This window comes from Muntiacus reevesi, chromosome 15 (genome assembly GCF_963930625.1).
Source record: "Muntiacus reevesi chromosome 15, mMunRee1.1, whole genome shotgun sequence".
NCBI classification, from domain to species: Eukaryota; Metazoa; Chordata; class Mammalia; order Artiodactyla; family Cervidae; genus Muntiacus; species Muntiacus reevesi.
Genome location: NC_089263.1, coordinates 64,362,763 through 64,387,970, shown reverse-complemented (window position 1 = coordinate 64,387,970; position 25,208 = coordinate 64,362,763). Strand labels below are relative to the sequence as shown.

At 42.0% G+C, this 25,208-nt stretch overlaps 1 protein-coding gene across 3 annotated transcripts in view; it reads left to right on the top strand.

Moving 5' to 3' along the window:
* PPP1R13B (protein phosphatase 1 regulatory subunit 13B) overlaps positions 1-25,208 on the top strand; it is a 69,970-nt gene that overhangs the window by 13,172 nt on the left and 31,590 nt on the right. The window contains exons 1-3 of one of the 3 annotated variants that reach the window (XM_065906300.1): positions 18,855-18,997; positions 19,087-19,234; positions 24,042-24,161. In XM_065906300.1, the coding sequence (XP_065762372.1) occupies positions 18,932-18,997; positions 19,087-19,234; positions 24,042-24,161 (334 nt within the window). In that variant the 5' untranslated portion in view covers positions 18,855-18,931. Of the gene's footprint in view, positions 1-18,854; positions 18,998-19,086; positions 19,235-24,041; positions 24,162-25,208 lie in introns of those variants that run through there. The other 2 variants (XM_065906298.1, XM_065906299.1) reach the window with 2 other exon arrangements.

Genomic DNA, 25,208 nt, shown 5'->3' with positions numbered 1-25,208 from the left:
GCTCAACATCACTCATTATTAGAGAAGTGCAAATCAGACCTGTAATGAGGTATCAGCTCGCACTGGTCAGAAGGGCCGTCATCAGAAGATCTGCAAACAGTAAGTGCTGGAGCGGGTGTTGGGGAAGGGACCCTCCTGCACCACTGGTGGGAGTGAACATTGGTACAGCCACTGTGGAGAATGGTGTGGCATTTCCTTAGAAAACTGAAAACAGCTACCATAACCTTCAGTCCACTCCTGGGCATGTATCTGGGAAAAACCACAATTAGAAAGGATACATACACCCTAGTGTTCACTGCAGCACTGTTCACAATAGCCAGGACTTGGAAACAACCCTGATGTCCTTCAGTAGAGGAATGGATAGGGAAGGTGCGGTACGTAGATGCAATGGAGTATTTCTCAGCCATAGAAAAGAACGGAATAACGCCACTTGCAGCACCGGGGACGGACCTAGAGGCTGTCATGCTGAGTGAAGTCAGACAAGTACCATGTGCTGTTGCTTACATGTGGGGTTTAAGGAGATGCCACACGTGTACAAGTTCACAGAGCATGTAGAAAACAAACTCGTGGTTACCAGGGGCAAGGTGATGGGGGTGATACGTTGGGAGATTGGAACTGACATATGTGCACTGCTATACATAGAATAGGTCTTTAATAAGAACCTGTTGAATAGCGCGGAGAACTCTGTTCAGTACTCTATAATGACCTACATGAAAATAGAGTCCAAAAAAGAGCGGTTAAATATTTGCGTATAACTGACTCGCTTTGTCACACAGCAGAAGCTCACCCAGCATTCTAGATTGATGCTCCAGGAACCTGGGGGAGGAACTGGCAACCCACTCCAGTGTTCTTGCCTGGAAAATCCCATGGAGAGAAGAGCCTGGTGGGCTACAGTCCCTGGGGTCACAAAGAGTCAGATGCAACTTGTGCACGCCAGTTAAAAAAATGGGGAAAAACCCAACAGCCTGCCCGCCTTCTGCCTCCCACAGGCATTGCCACTCCCGTCACGGCTGACTCCTTCACTCTCAGCCCACACGTTGCTTCCTTTGGCAGGTCTCCCCTGACGCTGGTGTCCAGGTCGGGCAGTCCTCCTGGGGGCCTTGTGGCACACTGCAGTTTGCCGCTGGGGTCTCCTGGTATCCCTTCGTCTCAGCTCCAGGTCCTGTGAGGGGGCAGTGTCGACAGGGCGTGCTCAGGGCCTTGCTGGGCTCAGTGAAATACTCCTGAATGAATGAATGAGTGATCCATCCTGTCAGTGTGTCCAATTTATGTTATACACGTTGTCAGCCTTTGCTTTACACTAAGTTTTGGTTTTACGTGTCTTACTACACTGCGGTGTCTTGTCATAAAACAAACTCAGGAGTCTAATTTTAATCTCCTTATATGGTTATTTGCCTCTAGGATTGAACAGATTCTCAAATATTGTTAACAGAGAATACCTCATGGTCCAGTGGGTTTCTGGTAGGAGTCCTCCTGCAGAATTGCTGATAAGCAGATATGAAGGCCTATATGGGGTAACTGAGAGGGAAGGTGGGCTATTTTTATATTAGTGATAGCAGCTACTTATGCTTTCAGTAGTCAAGTCAAAGTAGCTGAGTTCCATGACTAAATTTAATGGAAAGTTATCTTTTGTGTTTGTTTTGCCAGCTTTTTGTTATGCAAAACTATCATTAAAGCCTCTTAATCTGCAGCTTTATGGTTAGTGATGCAATAGTCAGTGAGGTGTTGGCTAATATTCAGAGAAGTCTGATGCTAGAGGTTGCCAAGGTCAGAATTCTGCACCACTGAAGAGTCAAGACTGTAAACTTAGGAGGAGTAGTTTTTTGGAGGCTCAAATACACATTTAGATTTTTGTATTAAATAAAATTCCACTGCCTTCTTACCTCGCCATCTCCCTGCCTGAGCGGTACGTAGCAAACTCTCCTTTAAGTGCCTTTCGTTTTGTTTTGAAATTTTCAATCACTTCTAGGTTGCAGCCTTATTAGTTTGTCATAAAAATGTGGATTACTCTCTCCATTACTACAAAGTGAGGAGGGGACCAGGATGAGTAACTGCTAAGGTCCTTTCTAGTGCTAGCTTCTTACGGTGTTGTGTTCATTGAACAGAGGGGTCTCCATGCGAAAGCCCTCTCAGGGAAGTTCCTGGAGAAGCAAGTGGGCTCTGAGCTTGCGTTGCATCCGAATTCTGAGACGGAGAGGGGCCAAGTGGCCCAGCTGAGAACGGGGGGCAGTTCTCTTCTGGGCGGGAGAGCTGTGCTTTCAGCAGGTACGTTCGTGCCTCCAGCATGCGCCAGGGCACTGTGAGAGGTGAGAATGGCGTGGGAGGGCAAGTAAACGTGGTACCAGAAAACTGACATTCAGCAGCTGTTTATACAAGTATTTACTGACTTTGATAATGTGCCAATGCAGTGCTGGGCATTGGAGACTTAAAGACACTAATTCACTGTCTTGAAGTGGGTTGTAGTCTAGTTGACAGAAACATTCAGGACAGGTGTCCTGTGGGACCCAGTGTTTGAGAACACGGGCTTTGGAATCAGGTAGGCCTGGGTCTAGCCCTGTCCCTGCCGCTGACTGTGTGACCTTAAGTCAAATACCTGTCAGAGCTTTATCTCCTCATCTGGAAGTAACAGCGCCTCTTGCTCAATCAATGCTGGTGTGGCCGTAGGGAGAAATAATATGTAGCCTTTTTATAAAAAAGAGGCAGAGCTGTGTAAATTCTTGTGGAAAAATGCCTCAAATGAATTATTGGCTGGAAAACTGATTTTCTACTTAATGTGGTCTCACTGGGAAAAAGAAGAGTTTTGTGGTGAAAAGAAAGGTGTGCAAGGATGTATACCAGCTGTTTAAAAGCGTGAGTCATTGGGGGAACCATCTTTTTATTACATCTGTTGTTTAAAGAAGATTACATGTGTGTTAATTTGCCGCCTAAAAAATAAGAATGACAGAAAAAAGAAAAACCTCTTCCCCAGGATATGTGGCAGGACTGAGTGATATGCATGGAGAATGCTCAGGTGAGGTCTAGCACGTGAGTGTCCGTCATTGAGTGGGTGCCGTTACCACTACTGCTGGACATAGCAGCCGAGGAGAACGGCAGAACCCTTGAAGGTTGAAGCTAGGTTCTGTGGTTTGAATTTCCAAAATCAGTTGATTCCTTGATTGTAGGATCTTGGTTGTGTGTGGGCGTCCTTGATTGTCCCCTGGGGCCCAGATCTGGGGACTAGGGTCCTTGTGGTCCTGAAAGAGGAGGACCCTCTGAGGGGTCAAGTGTGCTAAGCCTACGTGATGACCTCTTCACGTCTCTCTCTCTTTTTTGAGGATGAGAACAGTGCCTGCCTCATCTTGAAGGGAAGGAGAAAGGTGGCCTGCCAAGCTGTGATAGCTATCCTGAAAGAGACCTGGGAGCCTCAAGGGCGTTGTGGCTTTCTATGTCATCCCTGGGTTTAGATTTGGACCTTGAGCCATATAATCCTTTCTGGACGCTGCTCCTCCTTCTGTAGAATGGGGATGACGCTCCTGCCGCTCTCATTGGCATGGCATAAGTAATTCTTTTCCTTGTTTCTGTTGGATGAGGGTGGATACAAATTTTTTTGAGGTAGGATTGATGAGTCATAAGGCTTACTTTTCATCTGCTGGTGAAGTAGATAGTTGGAATGAATCTTCACTAAAAAAAGAAATAGATCTGTTTCTGTAGTTTCTGTTTTCTCTTTAGACCTGATTTTTAAAATATTTGCTGCATCTTGAAACTCTACCCTTCAGAGGGCTTTGTTGCAGATGAAACAATGCAGCTCCCTGGGTGTAGCTTACACTGATGCCCACACATCCCGGTGTGCGAGAGAATGTCTCGGGTTGTTGCTGCTTGTCCTGGCAGTTTTGTCAACTCTTTTTTTTTTTTTTTTCACTCAAAGTGGCCATGTTTTTAATTATATGGATTTTAATTGTATGGTCACCTCAGTTATATTCCAGTTGAGTTCCTTGGACTTACTTATTTTTAACTAATAAGGTCACCAAGCTTTCTTTTTCAGGATCCTGTTGATAGTCATGGAGTCATTTTCAGATTTTGTTATAGGGCTGATTTATGATTAGCTATTCTTTATAATTTGCACATGGTAATGTATTCCTGTGTCAATTTTGTTTCATGGTTCTCTTTTGTAATTTAATTCAGTTCATTTCTGTAATTTTTAAAGTTCTGGGGTTTTTCTGGTTTCCACAGTGCCCAAAGCTGTTGCCAGGTATTTAAATAAAAAGGGGAGGAAATTAGATTTGAGAAAATATTGTATGTCAGACTTCTTGCTGGACAGTTCCCAGACCTTCTCCTTCAATATAAAGTCAATAGTGTAACTAAATAAACTGCTAAGGGAGAGGAAGCCTGTCTGGCTGAGAATCAACAGACCTGATTTCAGTCTTGGTTTTGTTACTAATAAGATTTGTTAACCTTGACAAATTATTTCCTTCTCTGGGCTTCTGCTTCCTCATCTGCAAATGGGGAAAGAGGGGTGGTTATTATAGATAAGGCTCCTTTCTGGCTCCAGGATCTGATGACTGATCTTTCTGATAGCTTAAATGTTAAATTCTCACTGTATCTCTTTTAATTGCATTGAATGCCTTTATAAATGGATTAAGAAGCAAGTGGTCACTTAGGCTAACTCAGACTACCAAAAAATATTTTTTATCTTTTTTCCCAAACAATTCTAGTGACTATTGAAAAGAAAATTGAGGCACCTGTGTACTGTCCTCTCAAATTTGCAGCTTAAAGTGTATGCATTTAATAGGCCTGGCGTGAATATTACCTTAGGGAACACATTATTTTATTTTTGCATTAAAATGTGGATCCTTGTGAGACACTGAGTGCCGAGCCAACAGCAGTCACTAGTTTTTGCTAGCAGAGAGGGAAGAAGACTGTTTTGTAGCGGTGCATGGAGCGGCAGAGTTTGGTCACATAGGCTTAGGCGAAAGAGAGGCTCTTGGGGGGCACAGACTAAACCCTGCGCGCCAGAACCTAAGGGAGAGGAGCGGTGACCCGTAAGAGGCTGCTCCAGACTTGGCCGTGAGTGTTTGGGAGTCTCCTGTAGAGGCGTGGGTCAGCGGTGGCCTGCCTTGTGGCCGGGGCGCTGCCAGCAGCAGTCCTGGGGGGCGCAGCGTGCTGGAGTAAGTCCTCTGAGGAGGTCGCCATGAGCCCTTCCTTAGAGCCCGTAATGCCAGCATAGGGACTTCGAACTGCAGGGCAGGGCCACCTTAGGCCAAACTACAGGGAGGGATCACAGCCCCCACCCATCAGCAGAAAATTGGATTAAAGATGTACTGAGCATGGCCCTCTAGTGGTAAAGAACCCGCCTGCCAATGCAAGAGACTGAGAGATTCACGTTCAGTCCCCTAGAAGGAAATGGCGACCCACTCCAGTATTCTTATCTGGAGAATCCCATGGACAGAGGAACCTGGTGCTACAGTCCGTAGGGTCGCAAGGAGTCAGACAGGGCTGAAGCAATTTAGCACGCATGCAAGCACACATGAGCGTGGCCCTGCACACCAGAGCAAGACCCAGTTTTCCCTATCGCTAGTCCCTCCTGTCAGGAAGCTTGCATAAGCTTTTTATCCATCAGAGGGCACAGAAGAAGCAAGAGCTGCAATCCTATGGCCTCTAAAACAAAAACCACAATCACAGAAAACTGACCAAAATGATCACATGGATCACAGCCTTGTGTAACTCAGAAACTGTGCGCTATGCCATGCAGGACCACCCAAGACAGATGGTCATGGTGGAGAGTTCTGAATACTGGAGAAGGGAATGGCAGACCACTTCAGCATTCTTGCCTTGAGAACCCTGTGAACAGTATTGTTGATGTTAAGTTGCTCAGTTGTGTCTGACTCTTTGTGACCCCATGGATGGCAGCACGCCAGGTTTCCCTGTCCATCACCATCTCCCAGAGTTTCCTCAAACTCATGTCCATTGAGTCAGTGATGCCATCCAGCCATCTCATCCTTTGTCATCCCTTTCTCCTCCTGCCTTCAATCTTTCCCAGCATCAGGGTCTTTTCCAATGAGTCCACTCTTCGACTTTGGTGGCAGAAATATTGGAGCTTCAGCTTCAGTATCAGTCCTTCCAATGAATATTCAGGGTTGATTTCCTATAGGATTGACTGGTTTGATCTCCTTGTAGTCCAAGGGACTCTCAGGAATCTTCTCCAGCACCACAGTTTGAAGGCATCAGTTCTTCAGCACTCAGCTTTTTTTATTGTCCAGCTCTCATACTTTACGTGACTATTGGAAAAACCATAGTTTTGACTATATCGACCTTTGTCAGCAAAGAAATGTCTCTGCTTTTTAATACACTATCTAGGTTTGTTATAGCTTTTCTTTGAAGGAGTAAGGGTCTTTTAATTTCATGGTTGCAGTCACTGTCTGCAGTGATTTTGGAGCCAAGAAAATAAAGTCTGTCACTTTTTGCATTGTTTCCCATCTGTTTGCCATTAAGTGATGGGACCAGAGTGATATGAAAAGGCAAAAAGATATGAAACTGGGAGTTGAGCCCCCAGGTCAGTAGGTGTCCAGTGTGCTACTGGTGAAGAACAGAGAAATAGCTCAGAAGGAGTGAAAAGACTGGGCCAAAGCGGAAACGACACCCAGTTGTGGGTGTGTCTGGTGGTGAAAGTAAAGTCTGATGCTATTAAGAACAGTATTGAATAGAAACCTGGAATGTTAGGTCTGTGAATCAAGGTAAATTTGAAGTGGTCAAATAGGAAATGGCAGAGTGAACATCAGTATTTTAGGAATCAGTGAACTAAAATGGACAGGAATGGGCAAATTTAATTCAGATGACCGTTTTATCTACTACTGTGGGCAAGAATCCCTTAGAAGGAATGGAGTAGCCCTTATAGTCAACATGAGTCTGAAATGCAGTACATGCGTGTAGTCTTAAAGACAACAGGATGATCTCAATTTGTGTCCAAGGCAGACCATTCAGTGTCACAGTAATCCAAGTTTGTGCCCCAACCACTGATGCCAAAGAAGCTGAAGTTGAACGGTTCGCTGAAGACCAACAAGATCTTTTAGTTGTTGTTTAGTTGCCAAGTCGTATCCGACTCTTCTTGACCTCATGGACTGCAGCACGCCAGGCCTCCCTGTCCCCCTCCTGCCATCTCCTGGAGTTTGCCCAGGTTCATGTCCATTGCTTCGGTGATGCCATCCAGCCATCTCATCCTCTGTTGTCCTCTTCTTTTTCTGCCTTCAGTCTTTCTCAGCATCAGGGTCTTTTCCAGTAAGTCAGCTCTTCATATCAGGTGGCCTAAGTATTGGAGCTTCAGCATCAGTACTTCCAATGGGTATTCAAGGGTGATTTCCTTTAAGATTGACTAGTTCAATCTCCTTGCTGCCCAAGAGACTCTCAAGAGATCCTCTAGCACCACAGTTCAAAAGCATCAACTCTTTGGCACTATGCTTTCTTTATGATCCAGCTCTGAGAACCATGCATGACTACTGGAAAGACCATAGCCTTGACTATACGGACCTTTGTCAGCAAAGTGATGTCTTTGCGCACTGTCTAGGTTTGTCATAGCTTTCCTGCCAAGAAGCAATTGTCTTTTCAATTTCATGGCTGCAGTCACTATCCCACCATCCACAGTGATTTTAGAGCCCAAGAAGAGAAAATCTGTCACTGCTTCCACCTCATCCCCTTCTATTTGCCATGAAGTGATGGGGCCACATGTCATGATCTTAGTTTTTTTAATATTTAGTTCTAAGCTGGCCTTTTCACTCTCCTCCTTCACCTGCATGAAGAGGTTCTTTAGTTCCTTTTCACTTTCTGCCATTAGAGTGATGTCATCCGTATGTCTGAGGTTGATGATACTTCTCCCGGCAGTCTTGATTCCAGCTTATAACTCATCCAGCCCCATATTTCTCATGATATACTCTGCATATAAGGTAAAGAAACAGGGTGACAATAAACAACCTTGTCATACTCCTTTCTCAATCCTGAACCAGTCTGTTGTTCCATACAGGGCTCTCTAACTGCTGCTTCTTGACCTGCGTACATGTTTCTCAGGAGCCAGGTAAGGTGGCCTGGTATTCCCATCTCTTTTAAGAATTTTCCACAGTTTGTTGTGATCCACAGAGTCAAAGGCTTTAGCATAGTCAATGAAGCAGAAATAGATGTTGTTCTGGATCTCTCTTGCTTTTTGCGATGATCCAGTGGATGTTGACAGTTTGATCTCTGGTTCCTCTGCCTTTCTAAATCCAGCCTGAACATTTGGAAGTTCACGGTTCACGTACTGTTAAAGCCTTGCTTGGAGAATTTTGAGCATTACTTTGCTAGCGTGTGAAATGAGTGCAATTATGTGGTAGTTTGAACATTCTTTGGCATTGCTTTTCTTTGGGTTTGGAATGAAAACTGATCTTTTCCAGTCCTGTGGCCTTTGCTGAGTTTTCCAAATTTGCTGGCATATTGAGTGCAGCTCTTTAAAAGCATCATCTTTTAAGGTTTGAAATAGCTCAGCTGGAATTCTATCATGTCCACTAGCTTTGTTTGTAATAATGCTTCCTAAGGCCCACTTGACTTCACACTCCAGGATGTCTAGCTCTAGGTGAGTGACCACACCATCATGGTTATCCGGGTCATTAGGACCTTTTTTGTACATTTTTTCTGTGTATTCTTACCACCTTTTCTTAATCTCTTCTGCTTCTGTTAGGTCCTTACCGTTTCTGTCCTTTATTATGCCCATCTTTGCATGAAATGTTCCTTTAGTATCTCTGATTTTTCTTCAAGAAATCTCTGGTCCTTCCCATTCTATTGTTTTCTTCTATTTCTTTGCATTAATCATTTAGGAAAACTCTCTTATCTCTCCTTGCTATTCTTTGGAACTCTGCATTCAGATTGGTATGTCTTTCCTTTTTCCTTTGCCTTTTGCGTCTCTTCTTTTCTCAGCTATTTGTAAGGACTCCTCAGACAGCCATTTGGCCTTTTTGCATTTCTTTTTCTTGGGGATGGTTTTGGTCACCGCCTCCTGTACAGTGGAACCTCCGTCCATAGTTCTTCAGGCACTCTGTGTCAGATCTAATCCTTTGTGTCACTTCCACTGTATAATCATAAGGGATTTGATTTAGGTCACACCTGAATGCCCTTGTGATTTTCCCCATTTTCTTCAATTTAAGTCTGAATTTTGCAATAAGATTTTTTGCCCAGAGGCCGTCCAGGCTGTGGAATAGGTTCATCTTTGGATTCTGTAATGAATCTCTACTAATTTACTCTTCTGTATTCATATCATACTTTACAATGTTTTGCTTTTCAAAGAAACATGTGTATTATACATTTGAGTTCTTCAATTATAAAAACAATAGTTTGTTTCTATCTCATGACTTTTGAATAGAGATTGTTTCTTACAGTTTCACAGGGAAGAAGAACTTGAATAGTTCTGTGGTTTTTTTTGTTTTAGGTGTTCACTGCTTTGTTCCTAAACCCTTCAACTAGTAACTTAAGCTTTGGAGTCAGACACTCCTGGGTCAGACACTCTGGCACTTTCTAGTCATACGACCTTGGGCTGTCCTTTACTCTGTCTGCAGCGAGGATCATCCCAGCACCCCGTCCCATGGACTGTCGGGAGAGTTCAGTGATGTGATGTGGGTAAATAAAGAGCCTGTCTGCGAACACAGCAAACACTGAAGTAATAGCCATTTTTGCTGCTAAAAAATTGTGAAAGTCCTTTGAAGTTAAGTATCTTGTTATAAACTTCAGTTCTCATGTTAAGTACCCAGGATATGTCAGTGCTAGCAGAATTAATAAAAAAAGAAACGCTGTAGCTCTGTATGTGCCCTACTTCCAACAAGCAGTTTTTGTAAGCATAAAATATAGACAAGGTATTTATTATGAAAACTTATTTAAAAACCCTGAGATCTTGATTTTTTTAAGTTAACGACAAAACTTAGGCAAGTCTGTAAAAAAAATAACGGGTTTTGTGTGGAAATTAGTAACTTAAATGTTCAGTTTACCCTTTATAGTGATTTCCAGGTCCTGGTTACAGTTGTTATTGAACAACTGACTTTGAACAAGCTAACATCAAACTTTTCCTTCAGTGGATCTCACCTAATTAGGTGAAACCCTATCCACCATATCACTCTGCTGTACCAACAGTGGTCTGTCTTGTTTCATTAGGACGTCTTATCATTGCTCATGTCTTTAGTGCCTGAATTTAGATTCCATAAGCCCAAGAGGCATCTTTTGAAGTACTTTTTTCTTTGTAAATGGCATAGATAATCTCCAGGCACTGAGACTTTTGTTTTCTACAGTTGAGTTTTGCTTAGTTTTCGGAAGAGGAGAAACATTTTGAGAATGGTAACTCAGAGCATTATAAGCAAATTCAAAGTAGCACCATGCTTTTTAAGAGCTGGCTCAAACCTGAAGGACAAAATAGAGTCATTTGCAAAAAGATAGGAGGGCTATTGGACTACTTTTCTTTGTAAATTGTGTTCTGATTTTGTACAGATAGATAGTATTGTCTATACACATGATTATATTAAAGTGCTCTTCAGAGACATTGCTTTACTAATTATTCCTGTTTTGAATTTTATTTCCTACTGGCAAAAGAATTAGTACTTGACTTTTGGTATTAGCAGACACGAAAAAACAGGATTTGTCTAATTACAAATCTTTATTACTAGGGAAAAGAAAAATAAATACAAAGAAATGATATAATATTTATTTGAAGTTATTTCCATTGGAAAAAATACTGATTGAATAGGTTGAATAATTGGTATAGCTAGATATTTTTAAAATAACAGTTTATTGATATATAATTCACATACTATCACATTCATGCCTTTGAAGTATGCAATTGAGTGGTTTTCGTATATCCACAGGTTTTAATATGTCCACCGGTGATGTAACCATCACCACTAGCTAAGTTTAGAATGTTTTCATCACCCCACGAAGAACCCTGGTACCCATTAGCAGTCACTTCCTATTCCTCTTTCCTCTCATCCCCTGGCAGCCACTCATCTGCTTTCTGTGTGGACTTGCCTACTCTGGACATCATGTGTAAGTGGAGTCATACAGTGTGTGCCCCTTTGTATCTGGCTTCTTTCGCTTGGCATCGTGTTTCTAAGGTTTATCCATTATCTAAGAAATGTAGCATTCTCTTCATTCAATTTTATGGTCAAGTAATATTCCATTGTATAGACAGATATACAACATTTGGCCATTCATTGGTTTTGACTGTTTCCACTTTTTTGCTGTTATGACTGTAACTATAGTCATGCTATAATTTTTTTGTTCAAGTTTTTGTGTAGACATACTTCTCTAGAGTATATACCTAGGATTAGATCAGTGTTTTTCAAAAATGCATATAGGAATATATTTTCTTGAATTTTACCAAGAAATATGTAGAAAAAGGAAGCCTAATTCTGAGAATTGTTAATATACCTAATTTAAAATTCTGTCAGGTCACTAAAGTGTAATTAGAACATCTATTAGGAGATCATCTTTATAGCTGAATAATTAGAAAAAAATGCATGAATCTTTATTCTGGTTCCCTTGTATGATTAACTTGTGCATTTCAGATAGTTTCAACTGTAGACACTGGATAAAACTTGGTTAATTGAGAATTTACTTAGTAATGGCAAGTATATTCTAAGTACAAAGGTATTTGTTAAAATTTTGCTGTTTTTCTTTTTTCTTTTGGAGTAGTTTAGAGTAGCGATTCAGACCATAGCTTTGGAGTCAGTCAGATCAGGGTTAAATTCTGGTCTGGCATTCATTAGCTTGGTGACCTTGGACAAGTTATTTAACCTCTCCAAGTTTCCTTTCCCTGACCTGTAAAATGAAGGGTGGTATTTGTCTCTTGAGTTGGTGTGAGAATTGAGGATGTGTGAAGTGCAGATGGCAGTGCCTAGGAATAAGCACTGGCAAGCGTTGATGGGCGCGCCCTCCCCCAGGTGGTGGTGGTTTATTTGATCCTGGTGGGTTTCATGAGACCCTGAAAGCAGTATCTTCCAAACTTCATGGACCATGACCCATACTAAGAATCACCTTTTACAGGATGCCCAGACTTAAACGCACTCCTGCGTCTCCACATGAATGCAGTAGTCAGCATTTCGGGAGACAGCACTTAACCTTTATCATGTGTATTTTATTTTAAATTAATAGACTCTGTTTTGTAGAACAGTTTCAGGTTTCCAGAAAAATTGAGGCCCAATTTTCCCTATTACTAACAACTTGCTTTAGTGGGGTGCGTTTGTTAATGAGCTAATGTTCATACATTATTAACTAAAGACCATAGTTTTCATGAGGGTTCACTATGTCTGTTCTACAGTTCTGTGGGTTTTGACAAATGTCGAGCGTCTTTTATCTTCCAATATAGTATCATACTGTGCAGTTTCACTGCCCTAAAAAATTCTTAGTGCTTCGTTTACTCATCCTTCCTTCCGCCCTCAACTCCTGGCAACCACTGATTTTTTTTTTTTTTTTTTTTTACTGTCTCCACAGTTTTTTATTTTTCAGACTGTCATTTAGTTGGAGTCATACAGTATGTAGCCTCCTCAGACTGCTTTCTTTCACTTAACCACGTGTGTGTGTTTCCTGTGTCTTTCTGTGACTTGATAGCTGTTTTTGTCACCGCTCGGTGTCCTTTGTCTGGACGCACCACAGTTTACCCATTCATTCACCTACTGAAAGATACGTTGGTGACTTCCAGGCTTTGACAGTTACGAATAAAGATACTATAAACATTGATGTGTAGGTTTTTGTCTAGATACAAGTTTTCAACTCATTTGGATCAATACTAAGAATCTTTAATTGTTAGATCCCACGGTGAGAGTACGTTTAGTTTTTTTTTTTTTTTTTTTGAGTACGTTTAGTTTTGTAGGAGACCGTGAGGTGTCTCCCAGAATGGCTGTCTCACGTTTCCACCAGCGAGTCCCCGTGCTCCGCTTCTTCACCACCATTTGGTATCCTCAGTATTCTGGATTTGGGACTTTCTGTTAGGTGGGTGGTGCTCTCTTTGATGAAGTGTTTAGATCTTTTACCCACTTTTTGATTGGGTTCTTCGTTTTCTTATTACTGAGTTTTCAGTTGTGTATATTTAGGATACAAGTTCTTTATCAGTTGTATGTTTTATAAATATTTTCTCCCAGGCTGGTCTTTCAATTTTCTTAATAATTTGTGTGTGTGTGTGTTTGGGTTTTGTTTTAGTTTTTGTTTATACTGAAGTATAGTTGATTTGCAGCGTTGTATTATAATGCTGTTTTATGTTGTTCTGCTCCATTAAAAACAAAACCGGCCCCGACGACACTCACAGACCATGCAGCACATGAGCAGGTCACAGCCTGTGGCTGGGCATCAGTGTCTGTTCTGTTTCCACAGCATCCACGCGAACCAGCCAGTCAGTGAAGCAGCGGACATTCTGGGCAGTGATGCCCAACATTGATGAGTAGGGGTGTCAGGAGTTGATAGTGCCTTTTTCCTATTCAAGGATTCTCTCAGTTTTGGAGACTAGATTAAATTTGCTCAGCTGCTTCACCTCTACACGTGCTATGGACTTATGGCATACCTAGTCTTTATGAAAAGCTTCTTGAGTTTTGCATTTCTACAAGGTTTTAGACAGGTTTCTCAAAAATGCATATGCTTTTAAATACTGGAGGGAGTAAATAAGTTAGGTGAAGGGAAGCCAAGATGTATATTTTCTATTCCCAGGAATAGTGTATAACCAGATTTCACCAGTTCAGGGTACTGAGAGGAAGTTTTCATATGATGCAATATATATTTTTAAAGCACTAAATTATTAAACAAAAACAGTGACTTGAACTAAACATAATTGATACCGTTTTTGAGGATCTAATTTAAAGGTCACTTAACTGTATTAGTTTTGTCTTATGAGTAGATGCAACTCAAATATTTAAATATTTAAATGTCTAAATATATCAATATTTAAATATTTATATCTGTCCTCTCAAGAGTGTTAAATGTTTCTCACTTATTTAGAAAAAATTGTTCATTGTTCTTCAAAGGCTAGTTCTAGTTCTTTGCCAAAATAATACAAGTTGTAGTCATGGGAATTGAACTTAACATGATCTTACTAAACTATTCGTTCTTCTTTGGAGTTAATTCTTTTCCCCAAAATTTGCTGGAGTGTGTGTGGGAGGGGAGCGGTGGAACTCACCCCCTGGCACCCTGCAGTGCCACCTTGTGGAAAGCGGGAAGGCTTTACCAAGGGATGTCTGTGATGTCTGGGTTTGAGTGGAATCTGCCAAATATCATATATGTGTGTACAGGCTTCTGACTTTTACCCTAGCATTTTAAAAAGGTTCTTTTCCTTCTTCTAATGTGGAGTAACTCAGTGACTAGAGGGGTATAGTATTAATCTTTTTTTTCCTGTTTGAGACCTTGAAGGTAGTATAAGAAGGCAGACACCTACCCTTTATGACGCAACCTACTTTAAAAATAATTATTTTACATACTTAGGGGAGTTTATTGAGTGCCAGGCTCTACTCTAGGCAGTAGTGATACAGCAGTGAACTAACTAAATCCCTGCTCTTCCAGGAGCTTAAGTTCTAGTGAAAGGTGACAGAGGATAAACAAATAAATACACAGCTTCCATAGGTGTGTAAGGTGATGGTGAACACGGAGAGAACAAAGCGGTGAGAGGCTGCAGTGAGTTGGGGAGGCTGCTTCAGACAGGCCGCTTAGGTGAGCAGAGGTCTTAAAGGCCCCACCAAGGCGATTCCTTACGTCAGTGGTTGATTCCTAGTGACTTTCTTTATGTGGCTCAGATGTTCTTGAGAGTGAGGATAAGGTGCCCTCTTAAGGGATTCGATATGGTTATGCTGGTAGCTGCCTGCTAGGCTGCCTCCATCTTTCACTTACCGAGTACCACTTATTAATATAGTTCACTCAGGCCCTGAGTTAGAGGACGCAAGTGCTGCCCGCAGCGTCCTATGGCTGTTCAGGGTTTTTAAACAACTTTTTGAAAAGTAAAAGTATGTAGAGCTTGGGACACACTTAGATCATTTTAAGAGCAGATAATGGGGTCACAGCTCACCCCTGTGAGTCACAAACACTGTTTCAGTAGAGGGTATAATCATGAAAACCATTGATAATTTAGTGCAAGAATGTTGTGCCAGAAATAGCCACGGTCTGTTATAGGAGAGCAAAGGAGAAGGCTCTGACTCTCACCGGGTCAGGATGGGGAGACAGTGTGTCAGGAAATGCTCCCCAGAGGAGGTGGACGGCTGTGGATGGCAGAGAAGGAGGGCCAGGGCCGGCAGGGTCTGTCAGCGTGGCTTGTCTGGGCAGAGGGGGCGGTGTGAGAACAGGCCTGTGAGGCATCGTATCGTCACGCGCTCTGCTTGTTGCAGCACACGGTGTAAATCTGTGTGTGTTTCTGTGGTTAACCAGATCTTTTATTTCCAATATATTAATCTTTTAGAAAGAATAAACAGTAACTTCTTTTTTTCCTTTGTCGTCTTAACCCTTAACCCTATTGGGTTTCATCTCTATACATACTATTAGAAAGAAAAAAATAGCACTGCCCCTTAGATTGTGACATGCTGTCCATTTGTAAGATACATTGTGATTTCAAAGATACTTTTAAAAATGCGTCTAGAGTGAATGCACATGTTACTTGTGTTGAAGATCCTTCCATTTCTTTTAATCTGGGGAAACCTTGCTATAATAATGGTAGCAACCCGATGCCTTTTCAGCGCTAATTTTAGAAAATACTTTAGGAAGTATGTACCATCCAGGTCAATGCCAGCTTAATTTATCTCAAAAGCTTTTAAATCTCATGATTATAATGAAGTTAGCTTTGACTGAGTAGTGGAGATTAGAGGAAATGGATTTTGCTAAGATTAGGAAAGATAGGGTTTAGTAAAGACTTTAAAATAGAATTAAAAACTGAAATAATGTGTAGTGACTTTTGGATCAGTTATCTGGGAGTTCTTAACTTTTAAAATTGAAGTTCAGACTGCAACTTTGCCATTCTGCCTCTCCTCTGCTTCTCCCATCACGTTGAACTTATTCACAAGTCTTGGTAATTCAGAAAGCATTCCCAGAGTGTCACGCCGTCTTTCATTCTGACAACAGGTTCCTAAAGAAACCTGCTTTCTGAGCGGAGCCGCGCAAGCCGTGCCTTTGTGGATGCCGCTGTGTGCCCGTGGTGGGTGTGAGCACGCGAGACTGGTTCTGGCCAGAGGCCTGGCTTCCCGAAGCACATGCTGGTGTAAACCTTCACTGGCTCAGAGCATGGGGAACAAACCATGGACCCCGTAGTGGGTGTGGGGGTGTGGGATGAGGCTGAACGGGCTAAAGAACCGAGAGAAGCAGGACCCTCTCCTGGTCATTAGTGAGCTGTAGTTCCAACACTGAAAGAGCAGATGATTTTTTAAAAAATTTTTTGCTGCCTTGAAATTTCAATTTATAAACTATGGTTTAGGAAAATAGATCTTAAAAAGCATAGCCTGAAATCACATGGGAAAGTATTTACCATGTGTGGACTCGGGCTCAGTTGTGTCCAGCTCTGTGACCCTGTGGACTGCAGCCCGCCAGACTCCTCTGTCTATGGGGTTTCCCAGGCAAGAATATTCCAGTGGTTTGCCATTTCCTACTCCAGATTTACCATTAGAACTGTAAAATAAATGTGTAAATAAAAGTCTATTCTAATTCTTCTGGTGAAACTGGTATAGCTTAAGGCCCTTCAAGATCTGGACTTGTTTGTACAAGATCCAGGATTTACCTGTTTTATTCCAAATTATACAAATTCCAAGCCAGTTATGTTAGTGTTTAAAAGACCCCCGGCATTTAGAAATTTGTCTGGGTCAGTGAGCAGAAAGAACGGTTTTATTCCTTGTGAGGTGGAACTGTGTTTGTAATTTCAGGAAGAACTGAATGGAAGCGCTTGTCTCCTGGGCGGGTTGGATGTGTCTCGCTCAGAGCGTGCGCAGCGTTTCCTCAGTGATGTGGCCTGGTGGGGGCTTTCCATTTTGCGTGTCACTCGTGGAGTTGACCCGACTTCAGGGAACCTCGCAGGCATCAGATGCTGATCAGGAAGTGGAATGAAAGATTCCAGACTGAATTGCCTGGAGCCTAGTGAGGAGGGTAAACAGGTTGGCGCTGTGATGTAATAAAGATGTGTGTGAAGGGTTACTGGATCACAAAGGAAGGAACATGTAGCCTCCCTGGTGAGAGAAGGTGGTGAAGGGAGGTTTCGCAAAGGCGGTAGCACCTGAGCTGAGTTTTGCAGGGCGAACAGCTGGTTATAGGCACACAGGAAGGGTGCTGGCGCAGAGGCGAGTGGCCTGAGAGAACTGGAGAGGAGGGAGCAAGGTTGAGCACAGGAGGGCAGTGGGACGGGGAGACCAGGAAGGTGGTGAGGAATGTTCCCCTTGATCGGAGCCTGCAGCTTGTCCTGTCGTCCAGGCTTTCTCGAAGGGTGTCCTGTGGAGATCCAAGCCCTGCAAGAGTCTCTGGGGCAGAACAGTTAGAGGTTGCACATGGACATGGCGATGTTAGCCTCTGAGTGCTCAGTGAGGAGCCCAGTTTCCTGTTTATAAACCGGAAGAAGTGTTTGGAGAAGGATGGCTGTTAGCCGGTACAAGGCTCCTGAGTGTTTTCAGCCAGGAAGTGACTTCACCCGGTTCGCATGTAGAGAGGGAACTGGTGACGGCACGGGGCCAGTGGGGTGAGAGGAGACGGGGCGGGAGGGGGCCAGAGCGCGGTTTGTAACTGTGACTGGATTTGGTCAAATAAAACCTGGCCACCAGTGTAAAGACGTTACATCTCAAAAGTTACCCCTGTAGGGCACTTGTAAGAAAAAAATATTTTACGAATAAACTATACTAAGATACTCAGTTGACAGCTGAGATTTTTGAGAAGGGAATTTTGGGACAAGTACAGATTTTGTTTCTGACTTTGATCAAAGATTAAACAAGTATTTTATGATATTGTCTGATTAAAGAAAATCTTTGGTTTAAATTTTATTTTAGGAGTAATGTTTTTAAAAATCCCTTCTCACAGGATCTCTTGAGTTTTTAGGTCAAACTGATAGATTTTTGGGTTTTTTTTAAGATTTTTTAAAAAATAACACTGGACAATTTTTATTTCTTGAAATTATAATGTGCTTTCATTTAAGAACCATTTTCATTTTTTTACTGTGATATATTATTTCTTCAATTTTAAAAAATAAATCTGATTTTTGGTCTTTCTTCTACCAATTTTTAGGAGCCCTTTAGATATGAGGGCTTCCCTTGTGGCCCAACTGGTAAAGAATCCTGCAATGTGGAATACCTGGGTTCGATCCCTGGGTTGGGAAGATCGCCTGGAGAAGGGAACGGCTACCCACTCCAGTATTCTGGCCTCGAGAATTCCATGGACTGTGTAGTCCACGGGGTCGCAGATTTGAACACGACTGAGCAACTGTCACTTTCACTTTAGATATTGAGGTTGACTTTTTATATGTAATATTAGTTGCAAATATTTACCCCCAGTTTGTCTTTTTTGCTTTGTAAAAGATCCTTGTATTTAATTATTTGAATATATCTTATAATGGTTTTTCAATCATAGTGAGAAAGGGCTCTGTACTCCAAGGTTACAAAAAAATTTACCCAGTTTTAGTTTAGAATTTTTATAATTTTGTGATTTATTTTAAAGTATTTGATTAGGAACTTATTGCTTGTGTATAGTATGCAATATATATCCATTTTTTTTCCAGTGGGGTATATTAATTATTCAAGCATCATTCACTGAATAGTCTTTTCCCTCATCAGTTTTGAGGTCCCTCCTTCATCATTTGCCTCCAACGTCGTTTTATGTTTCTGGACTTCATAGTTTGTCCCATTGATCTGTTAATGTTCTGGTGCCTTACCATATTGAGGCTTTATAATATCCAGTAATGCTAGTTCCCTTCTAATACTCCTCTTTGGGCATTTTCCTGACTTGTCTTACATTTTAATTTTTCAACATGAACTTTAGAGTGAGCCTAATGTGTCCTGTAAGCATTTCGGCCAGGTGGAGTGGTGGGAGGAAGGTAGGGAAATCACTTTTAATTTGCAAGTTAATCTTTTTATTGCTTAATGACTCTAAGTTGTAGCTTTAATTTAATCTTTTTTCTTCCAGATGATATTAACCGTGTTCTTGAGCAACAATGAACAGATTTTAACAGAAGTTCCTATAACACCAGAAACAACATGTCGTGATGTTGTCGAATTTTGCAAAGAACCTGGAGAAGGCAGTTGCCATTTAGCTGAAGTGTGGAGGGGAAATGGTATGTATTAGGCTCTATAAAGGTGACCAAGTACATGAAATCCGATGTTTATTGAATGTACAATATTGTTCCTGGTTCTTTGTTATCTGAGGTAACAAGGAATTGAGAAATTAAAAACTTGTTATATCACATGGGGATAGGATGTTATAAATGCTATTTTCAAAAAAAGTGTTATATAGCAAGGAGCTCAACCCAGTCCTCTGTGACGACATAGAAGGGTGGGTTGGGAGGGACGTTTAAGAGGGAGGGGACATATGTTTAAATATTAATAGTAAGCTCTTCATAAATATTTATTAAATTGAGAAGAGTTAAGGCTGGCTCTTATATTTAAGGATTTGTCAACTAGCTGGACAGAGAAGATCAGTGCAGGTAATATGATTGCTGAATGCAGAAAATTCTACAAAATAACATGACTCTTAACGGAGGGGTTGAGTTGAGCTGGGATGAGATATGCCGGGTGAGAGAAGCAGTGTGTGGGAAGGACTGGAGAAGAGGATGGACAGAGTGTGCCCCTCAGCACTGAGAGGAGGGGCTGAGGTGGGCACGGCCTCCGCTCCAGCAGCAAGTGGAAGAAGGGGCGGTGTGCACTCACGACTCGGCATCGGGGAGCAAGAGAGTGGCCAGTTGGACGTGCTGCGTTTGAGATAGGTGTCCGGGTGGATGTGTTTAAAGGACCCTCCGGGATAACCAGTGAATTCTTAACACTTCTTAAAAACAATTTTTAACTGAGGTGTAATTGGCATACAACCTTATGTTTGAAATGTACCACATAATGGTTTGATTTTTGTATGTATTGTGAAATGTTCACCACAGTAAGTCTAGTTCACATCCATTGCTGTACACAGTTACAGAATACTTGTTCTTGTGATGAGAACTTTTAAGATCTACTCTCTTAACAACTTCACACATGCAGTATATAATATTAACTATGGTCACCATGCTGTACACAACATCCCCAGTAAGAGTTCTCTATGTGTTCTAGATACAAGTCCCTAATCAGGTATATGACTTATAAATATTTTCTGTGTTATCCTCAAATCTGGAGTAAAAACTTTAAGGACACATTGAGAGAAACTTGACTTTGATAAATGGTGGACCAGCACTGAAGTAGCAGAAAGAGGCCAGGTCCTCAGGTATCAGCCTGATAAACAGGAAGGGGTGAAGTATGGTGGTTTTAGGGGGTGGATGTTAGAGCCTGGTCGTGCCATCCTCGTGTGCTCTTTTCTGGCCTCTTAGCACTCTTGTCTTTGTTGCTTGTCATCACTTCTAATTCCTGCTCGGCCTCTTTTATTAGCGTGGGAGAGCCCAGTGGTCCCGGCTGCTGCAGGATGCTAGTCTCTTCTGTGAGTCTTGAGCTGGTGCTGTCCCTGGCTCCATGGCCATCTGAAAGCATGACCCAGGGTTTTACCTCTCTGCCTCCCCAAAGAACAGACGGTCACAGCCTGCTGCTCCCTTTGTCTAGAGCAGTCCCCAGCACCCGGCCCCCCAGCCTTCACTCTCCGTGAATCTTGGAGGGTGTTACGTGTCCCTCCTCTTTGCTTCAATACTGTCATTGTGTTTATCACAACAGGACAGTGACTTTCATCTCTTCCTCTCTCATTGGACTAGAATTGCTGAAGGCGGGGACTTGTTCACCATCATACATGCGGTGCCCAGCCTGGTGCTCATAGCAGGCCCTGAGTAAACAGATCCCTGAGTAGATTGGAGCTGCAGAGCAAAGTCTGGGCAAGATGGTGGCAGATGAGGTTCAAAGGAAGGGAGAAGGGATGGCCTTTCTCAGTCTTTTTACGCTGGAGGAGCGATTCAAGTGATTTTCAGATTTTGGAGAACCCTTTGCATAAAATTACTGCATCCATTATTCATGATATACTCATGTCATCAGTGTTGTAAATAGAATACTCCAATATAATCCTCAATGCTTCTTTAAAGATTTTAGTATTGGTTTGGCTATGTCGGGTCTCATTTGCAGCATGCGGGATCGTCACTGTGGCACAGAGCGCGCAGGCTCAGTGGCTGTGGCCAAGGGCTTAGTTGCTCCACCTCACATGGGGTCTTAGTTCTCCCACCAGGGATCGAACTCGTGTCTCCTGCACGGCAAGGCAGTTCTTAACCACTGGATCACCAGGGAAGTCCCTGTCAGTCCCCTGTTGAGAGGAGAGTATTTCTCTCTGGGTCTGTGTATTGGTCTGCTCAGGCCACCATAACAAAGTACCACAAACTGGGTGGCTTAAATAACAGAAATTCATCTATCTTTTCACAGTTCTGGAGGGTAGAGGTCTGACTTCAAGGTGTCAGCAGGGCTGGTTCCTCCTGAGGCTTCTCTCCTGGGCTGGTAGATGGTCATGCCTTCTCCCTGTGTCCTCATATGGCCTTCCCTCTGTGTGTGTGTCCTAATCGCTTCTTAAAGGGACACCAGTCACATTGGATTAGGGCCCACCCTAATGACCTCATTTTTTACTGTCTACCTCTTTAAAGATCCTGTCTCCAAATAAGGTCATATTCTTATGGAGGACTAGGTTAGGACTTCAGCACATGGGTTTCTGTGTGAGAGGACACAGCCCAGCCCGTAACAGCCCGTTCATTTGAGCAGCTTGCTACCGTGCTCTCATCTGGTTTGCTTCCTCACACGGGGCATCAGCTTTAATGCACATCAGGTGGGCGGGTAGGACCTTCAGTTTTTCTTTTTGTGAAATCTTCTAATTGGTGTTTTTTTTTTTTTTTTTTTTGCCTTTTCCAAGAATGCCTGAACGTTGTATTACAGATTTCTCCATTATATACAATGCTAATGAGGTATAGTATTTATTACATGATATGTGCAGGGTAGTTTTGTTTTCACTTTAAAACAGAAATAACATTTTATTTTAAAAAGCTACTGAAGCTTAGTTTGCTTTTCTTAAAGTTACTATTTTCTTTAAATTTTTTTTATTTGTAAAGGAAAACAAAATTTTTTAAATAACTGGCTTAAGGAAAAATTAGATTTTATATTTATAAAGTTATGCTCAGACTTGGTGAAGTTGTGCTCAAATTTAAGTGAAGATTATGTGAAAGTCCCTCATTCATGTCCAACTCTTTGTGACCCCGTGGACTATACAGTCCATGGAATTCTCCAGGCCAGAATACTGGAGTGGGTAGCCTTTCCCTTCTCCAGGGGATCTTCCCAATCCAGGGGTCAAACCCAGGTCTCCAGCATTGCAGGAGGATTGTTTCCCAGCTGAGCCACAAGTGAAGCCCAAGTGAAGATTATAAGTTGATTTTAATTAATGTGAAAAAAATTTGTAAGCCAAAGGAATGCTAATAAAAATATGGCCTAAGATAAAATTTTACGTTGAACTGAGGCACATGATTAGTCTTAAATTCCACAGCTATAGCATTATAATATACATGTTTTTTTAAAAAAAATTTTATATGCCTATATCCACAAAAATTGTAACTTTCAAAACTAAGTCATGTTAAGGTTTGACAGAAAACAACAGAATTCTGTAAAGCAACTATCTTTCAATTAAAAAAAATTTAGAAAAGCTAAAAATATGGAGTGGTAACACTGACTGCTTCTTTAGTGTTCAGTTTGTGCTTGCTTCTTGCTGTTCAGATACTCAGTTCTGAGATGAATTAGCCAAGAGGAGACAATTTATGTCCTTGCCCTTGAGGTTTGTGGAATAAGACAAAGCTTGCCTGCACATGTAGGAAGATGAAACGGCAGCAGCATAGTGTGTGTGGTGTTTCTGTGAATGGCGGGGTTTTCTTCCTTGTGGAAGTCTGGCCCTTCTCTTGGGCCGAAAATTAAATCACATCTTGTGTGTATGATGCGGCTGCCACACGCACTCGATCTGAGCAGGAGTCTCTCACCCACCCAGGCTCCTGCGTTGAGAGGAGGGAAGGTACAGTTCAGTTCTGTCCTGCTCCTCCCAGGGCAGGTCATTTTCTGCCAGTATCTTTCCTCACTTTCAAGCACAGGCAGCATTGGAGACATTTCAAGATTTCCTTCCTTTCCCTTTAAATTGGGATGAAACTCACATAGCATAAAAACCCCCATTTCGGTGTATGACTTCATGGGTTCCAGGACGGTCTGTGTTGCGCAGCCATCTCTGAACTCCGTGCCTCCCACCCCAGCCCCCGGCAACCACTGTGTCACTGTCTGGCCCTGTGTGTTTGGCTCGCCTAGGTACCTCATATACATTGGATCATAGAGTATGTGACTGATCTGGCTTTTTTTCACTTAGCTTGCTTAAGATTCATCCATGTGGTAGCACTCATCAATACATAATTCCTCTCTTTGGCTGACATGCTCTGTTATATGATACCCAGCTTTTCACTTATCCTTTCATCAGTTGGTGGACGTTTGGGTTGTTTGCACGTTTTGACTGCTGTGAGGATTGCTGCTGTGAACATTCTCGTGCAAGTGTTTGTGTGAGCTAACTGCATTGCCAGGAAGAGTGTGTCATGCCTTTGTACATCTGATTGCCACCTGTAACATTTTAGTGAATAATAAGATTTGGGCAGTTTGTTAATGTGTTCCTTTGAAAGAGTGAGAGGTACACTGCTTCATGATAAATACAATAAAGGACATTTTTTCCGATGTTCCCTATTTAATGTTGCAAAATTGCCTTTATGATTACTTCTTTGTGTTTATAGTCTTGCTTTTATTTCATTAAAGCTAAAATTTTGTGCTTATAATAATCCTTGAATTCTAATATATATGTGTGCATGTTTATTTAAATTTATTTTTATTCAGTTTTTACTTTTGATAGAAGAATTTGTTTTGTTTGTCTCTGGGAAAAGTAGTAATTTGTTTGTTTTTTTTTCCTAGAGCGTCCCATACCCTTTGATTATATGATGTATGAACATCTTCAGAAGTGGGGGCCACGAAGGGAAGAAGTGAAATTTTTCCTTCGACATGAAGATTCCCCAACAGAGAGCAATGAACAAGGTAGATAAGTGCTTTCCCCCCATTTGCTAGTTTTTGCCATGAAAGTTAATTTAAGAAAAATAGGAATAAATGTTAAATTATTCCCCTGTTCACTCACAGGTGGCGAGAGGGGGAGTTGGTGTCTCATGGGGTTTTACCCCTGTTACTGCCATTTGTGATTACTTCACACTTTCAGGCTCCCAGCCCTTGCCTCCTCAGGATCCTGAGTCACATAATGCATGAAACACATGCATGGACTTGCTGCCAGAAGGGACTATTTTTGATAAATATCACATGGTTGAAATCTCTGGATTTTAAGAATAAATTAAACCATGAAAAACATCATAAAAATTCTTAGAAATATATATATGTGTATATGAAGAGCGAGAAAGAAAAAAAAAAAACAAGAATACCACCTAAGTGGGGAGTTCCCTAGTGGGCTAGTGGTTAGGATTCCAGCCTTTCACTGACATGGCCCAGGTTCAGTCACTGGTCGGGGAGCTGAGACCCTGCAAGCCTTGTGGTACAACAACAACAACAAAATATATATATACAGAAGACCTAAGTGTGACGCTACACCATAATAGAAAAGACAAACAGTTATTTAAACAACAGCGACAACAACAACAAAAAACTGCATGGCAGTAACCACCCTAAAGCAAAGTCAAAAGACAAATTATAAACTGGGAAATAGCATTTATACTTCATATTGCAAAGGGTTAGTTCCCTTTCTTTAAAATGATAAGAAAAAAGGCAATAAAATGGGCAAAATATATAGACATGTAGTTCATAGCAAAGGAAATATACATGGCCAGATGTCCAGCCATACTCCTAAAAAAGAAATAGAGGGCAAACACTGAGATAGTGTATTTCACCTGTCACGTCGGCGAAGACGAGGGCAGTGAGTCAGTGTTGGCAGGGACACTGAGAGGCTGGCAGCTCCTGCAGAGGGCGGTTGAGCAGTGTCTGTTACACTTACAAGAGCGTAAACCTTTTACCCGGCAACCTCCCTTGCGAGAATTGTCCTACAGCTGCGTCTGCACACGTACAAAGTGACACATCCACTGT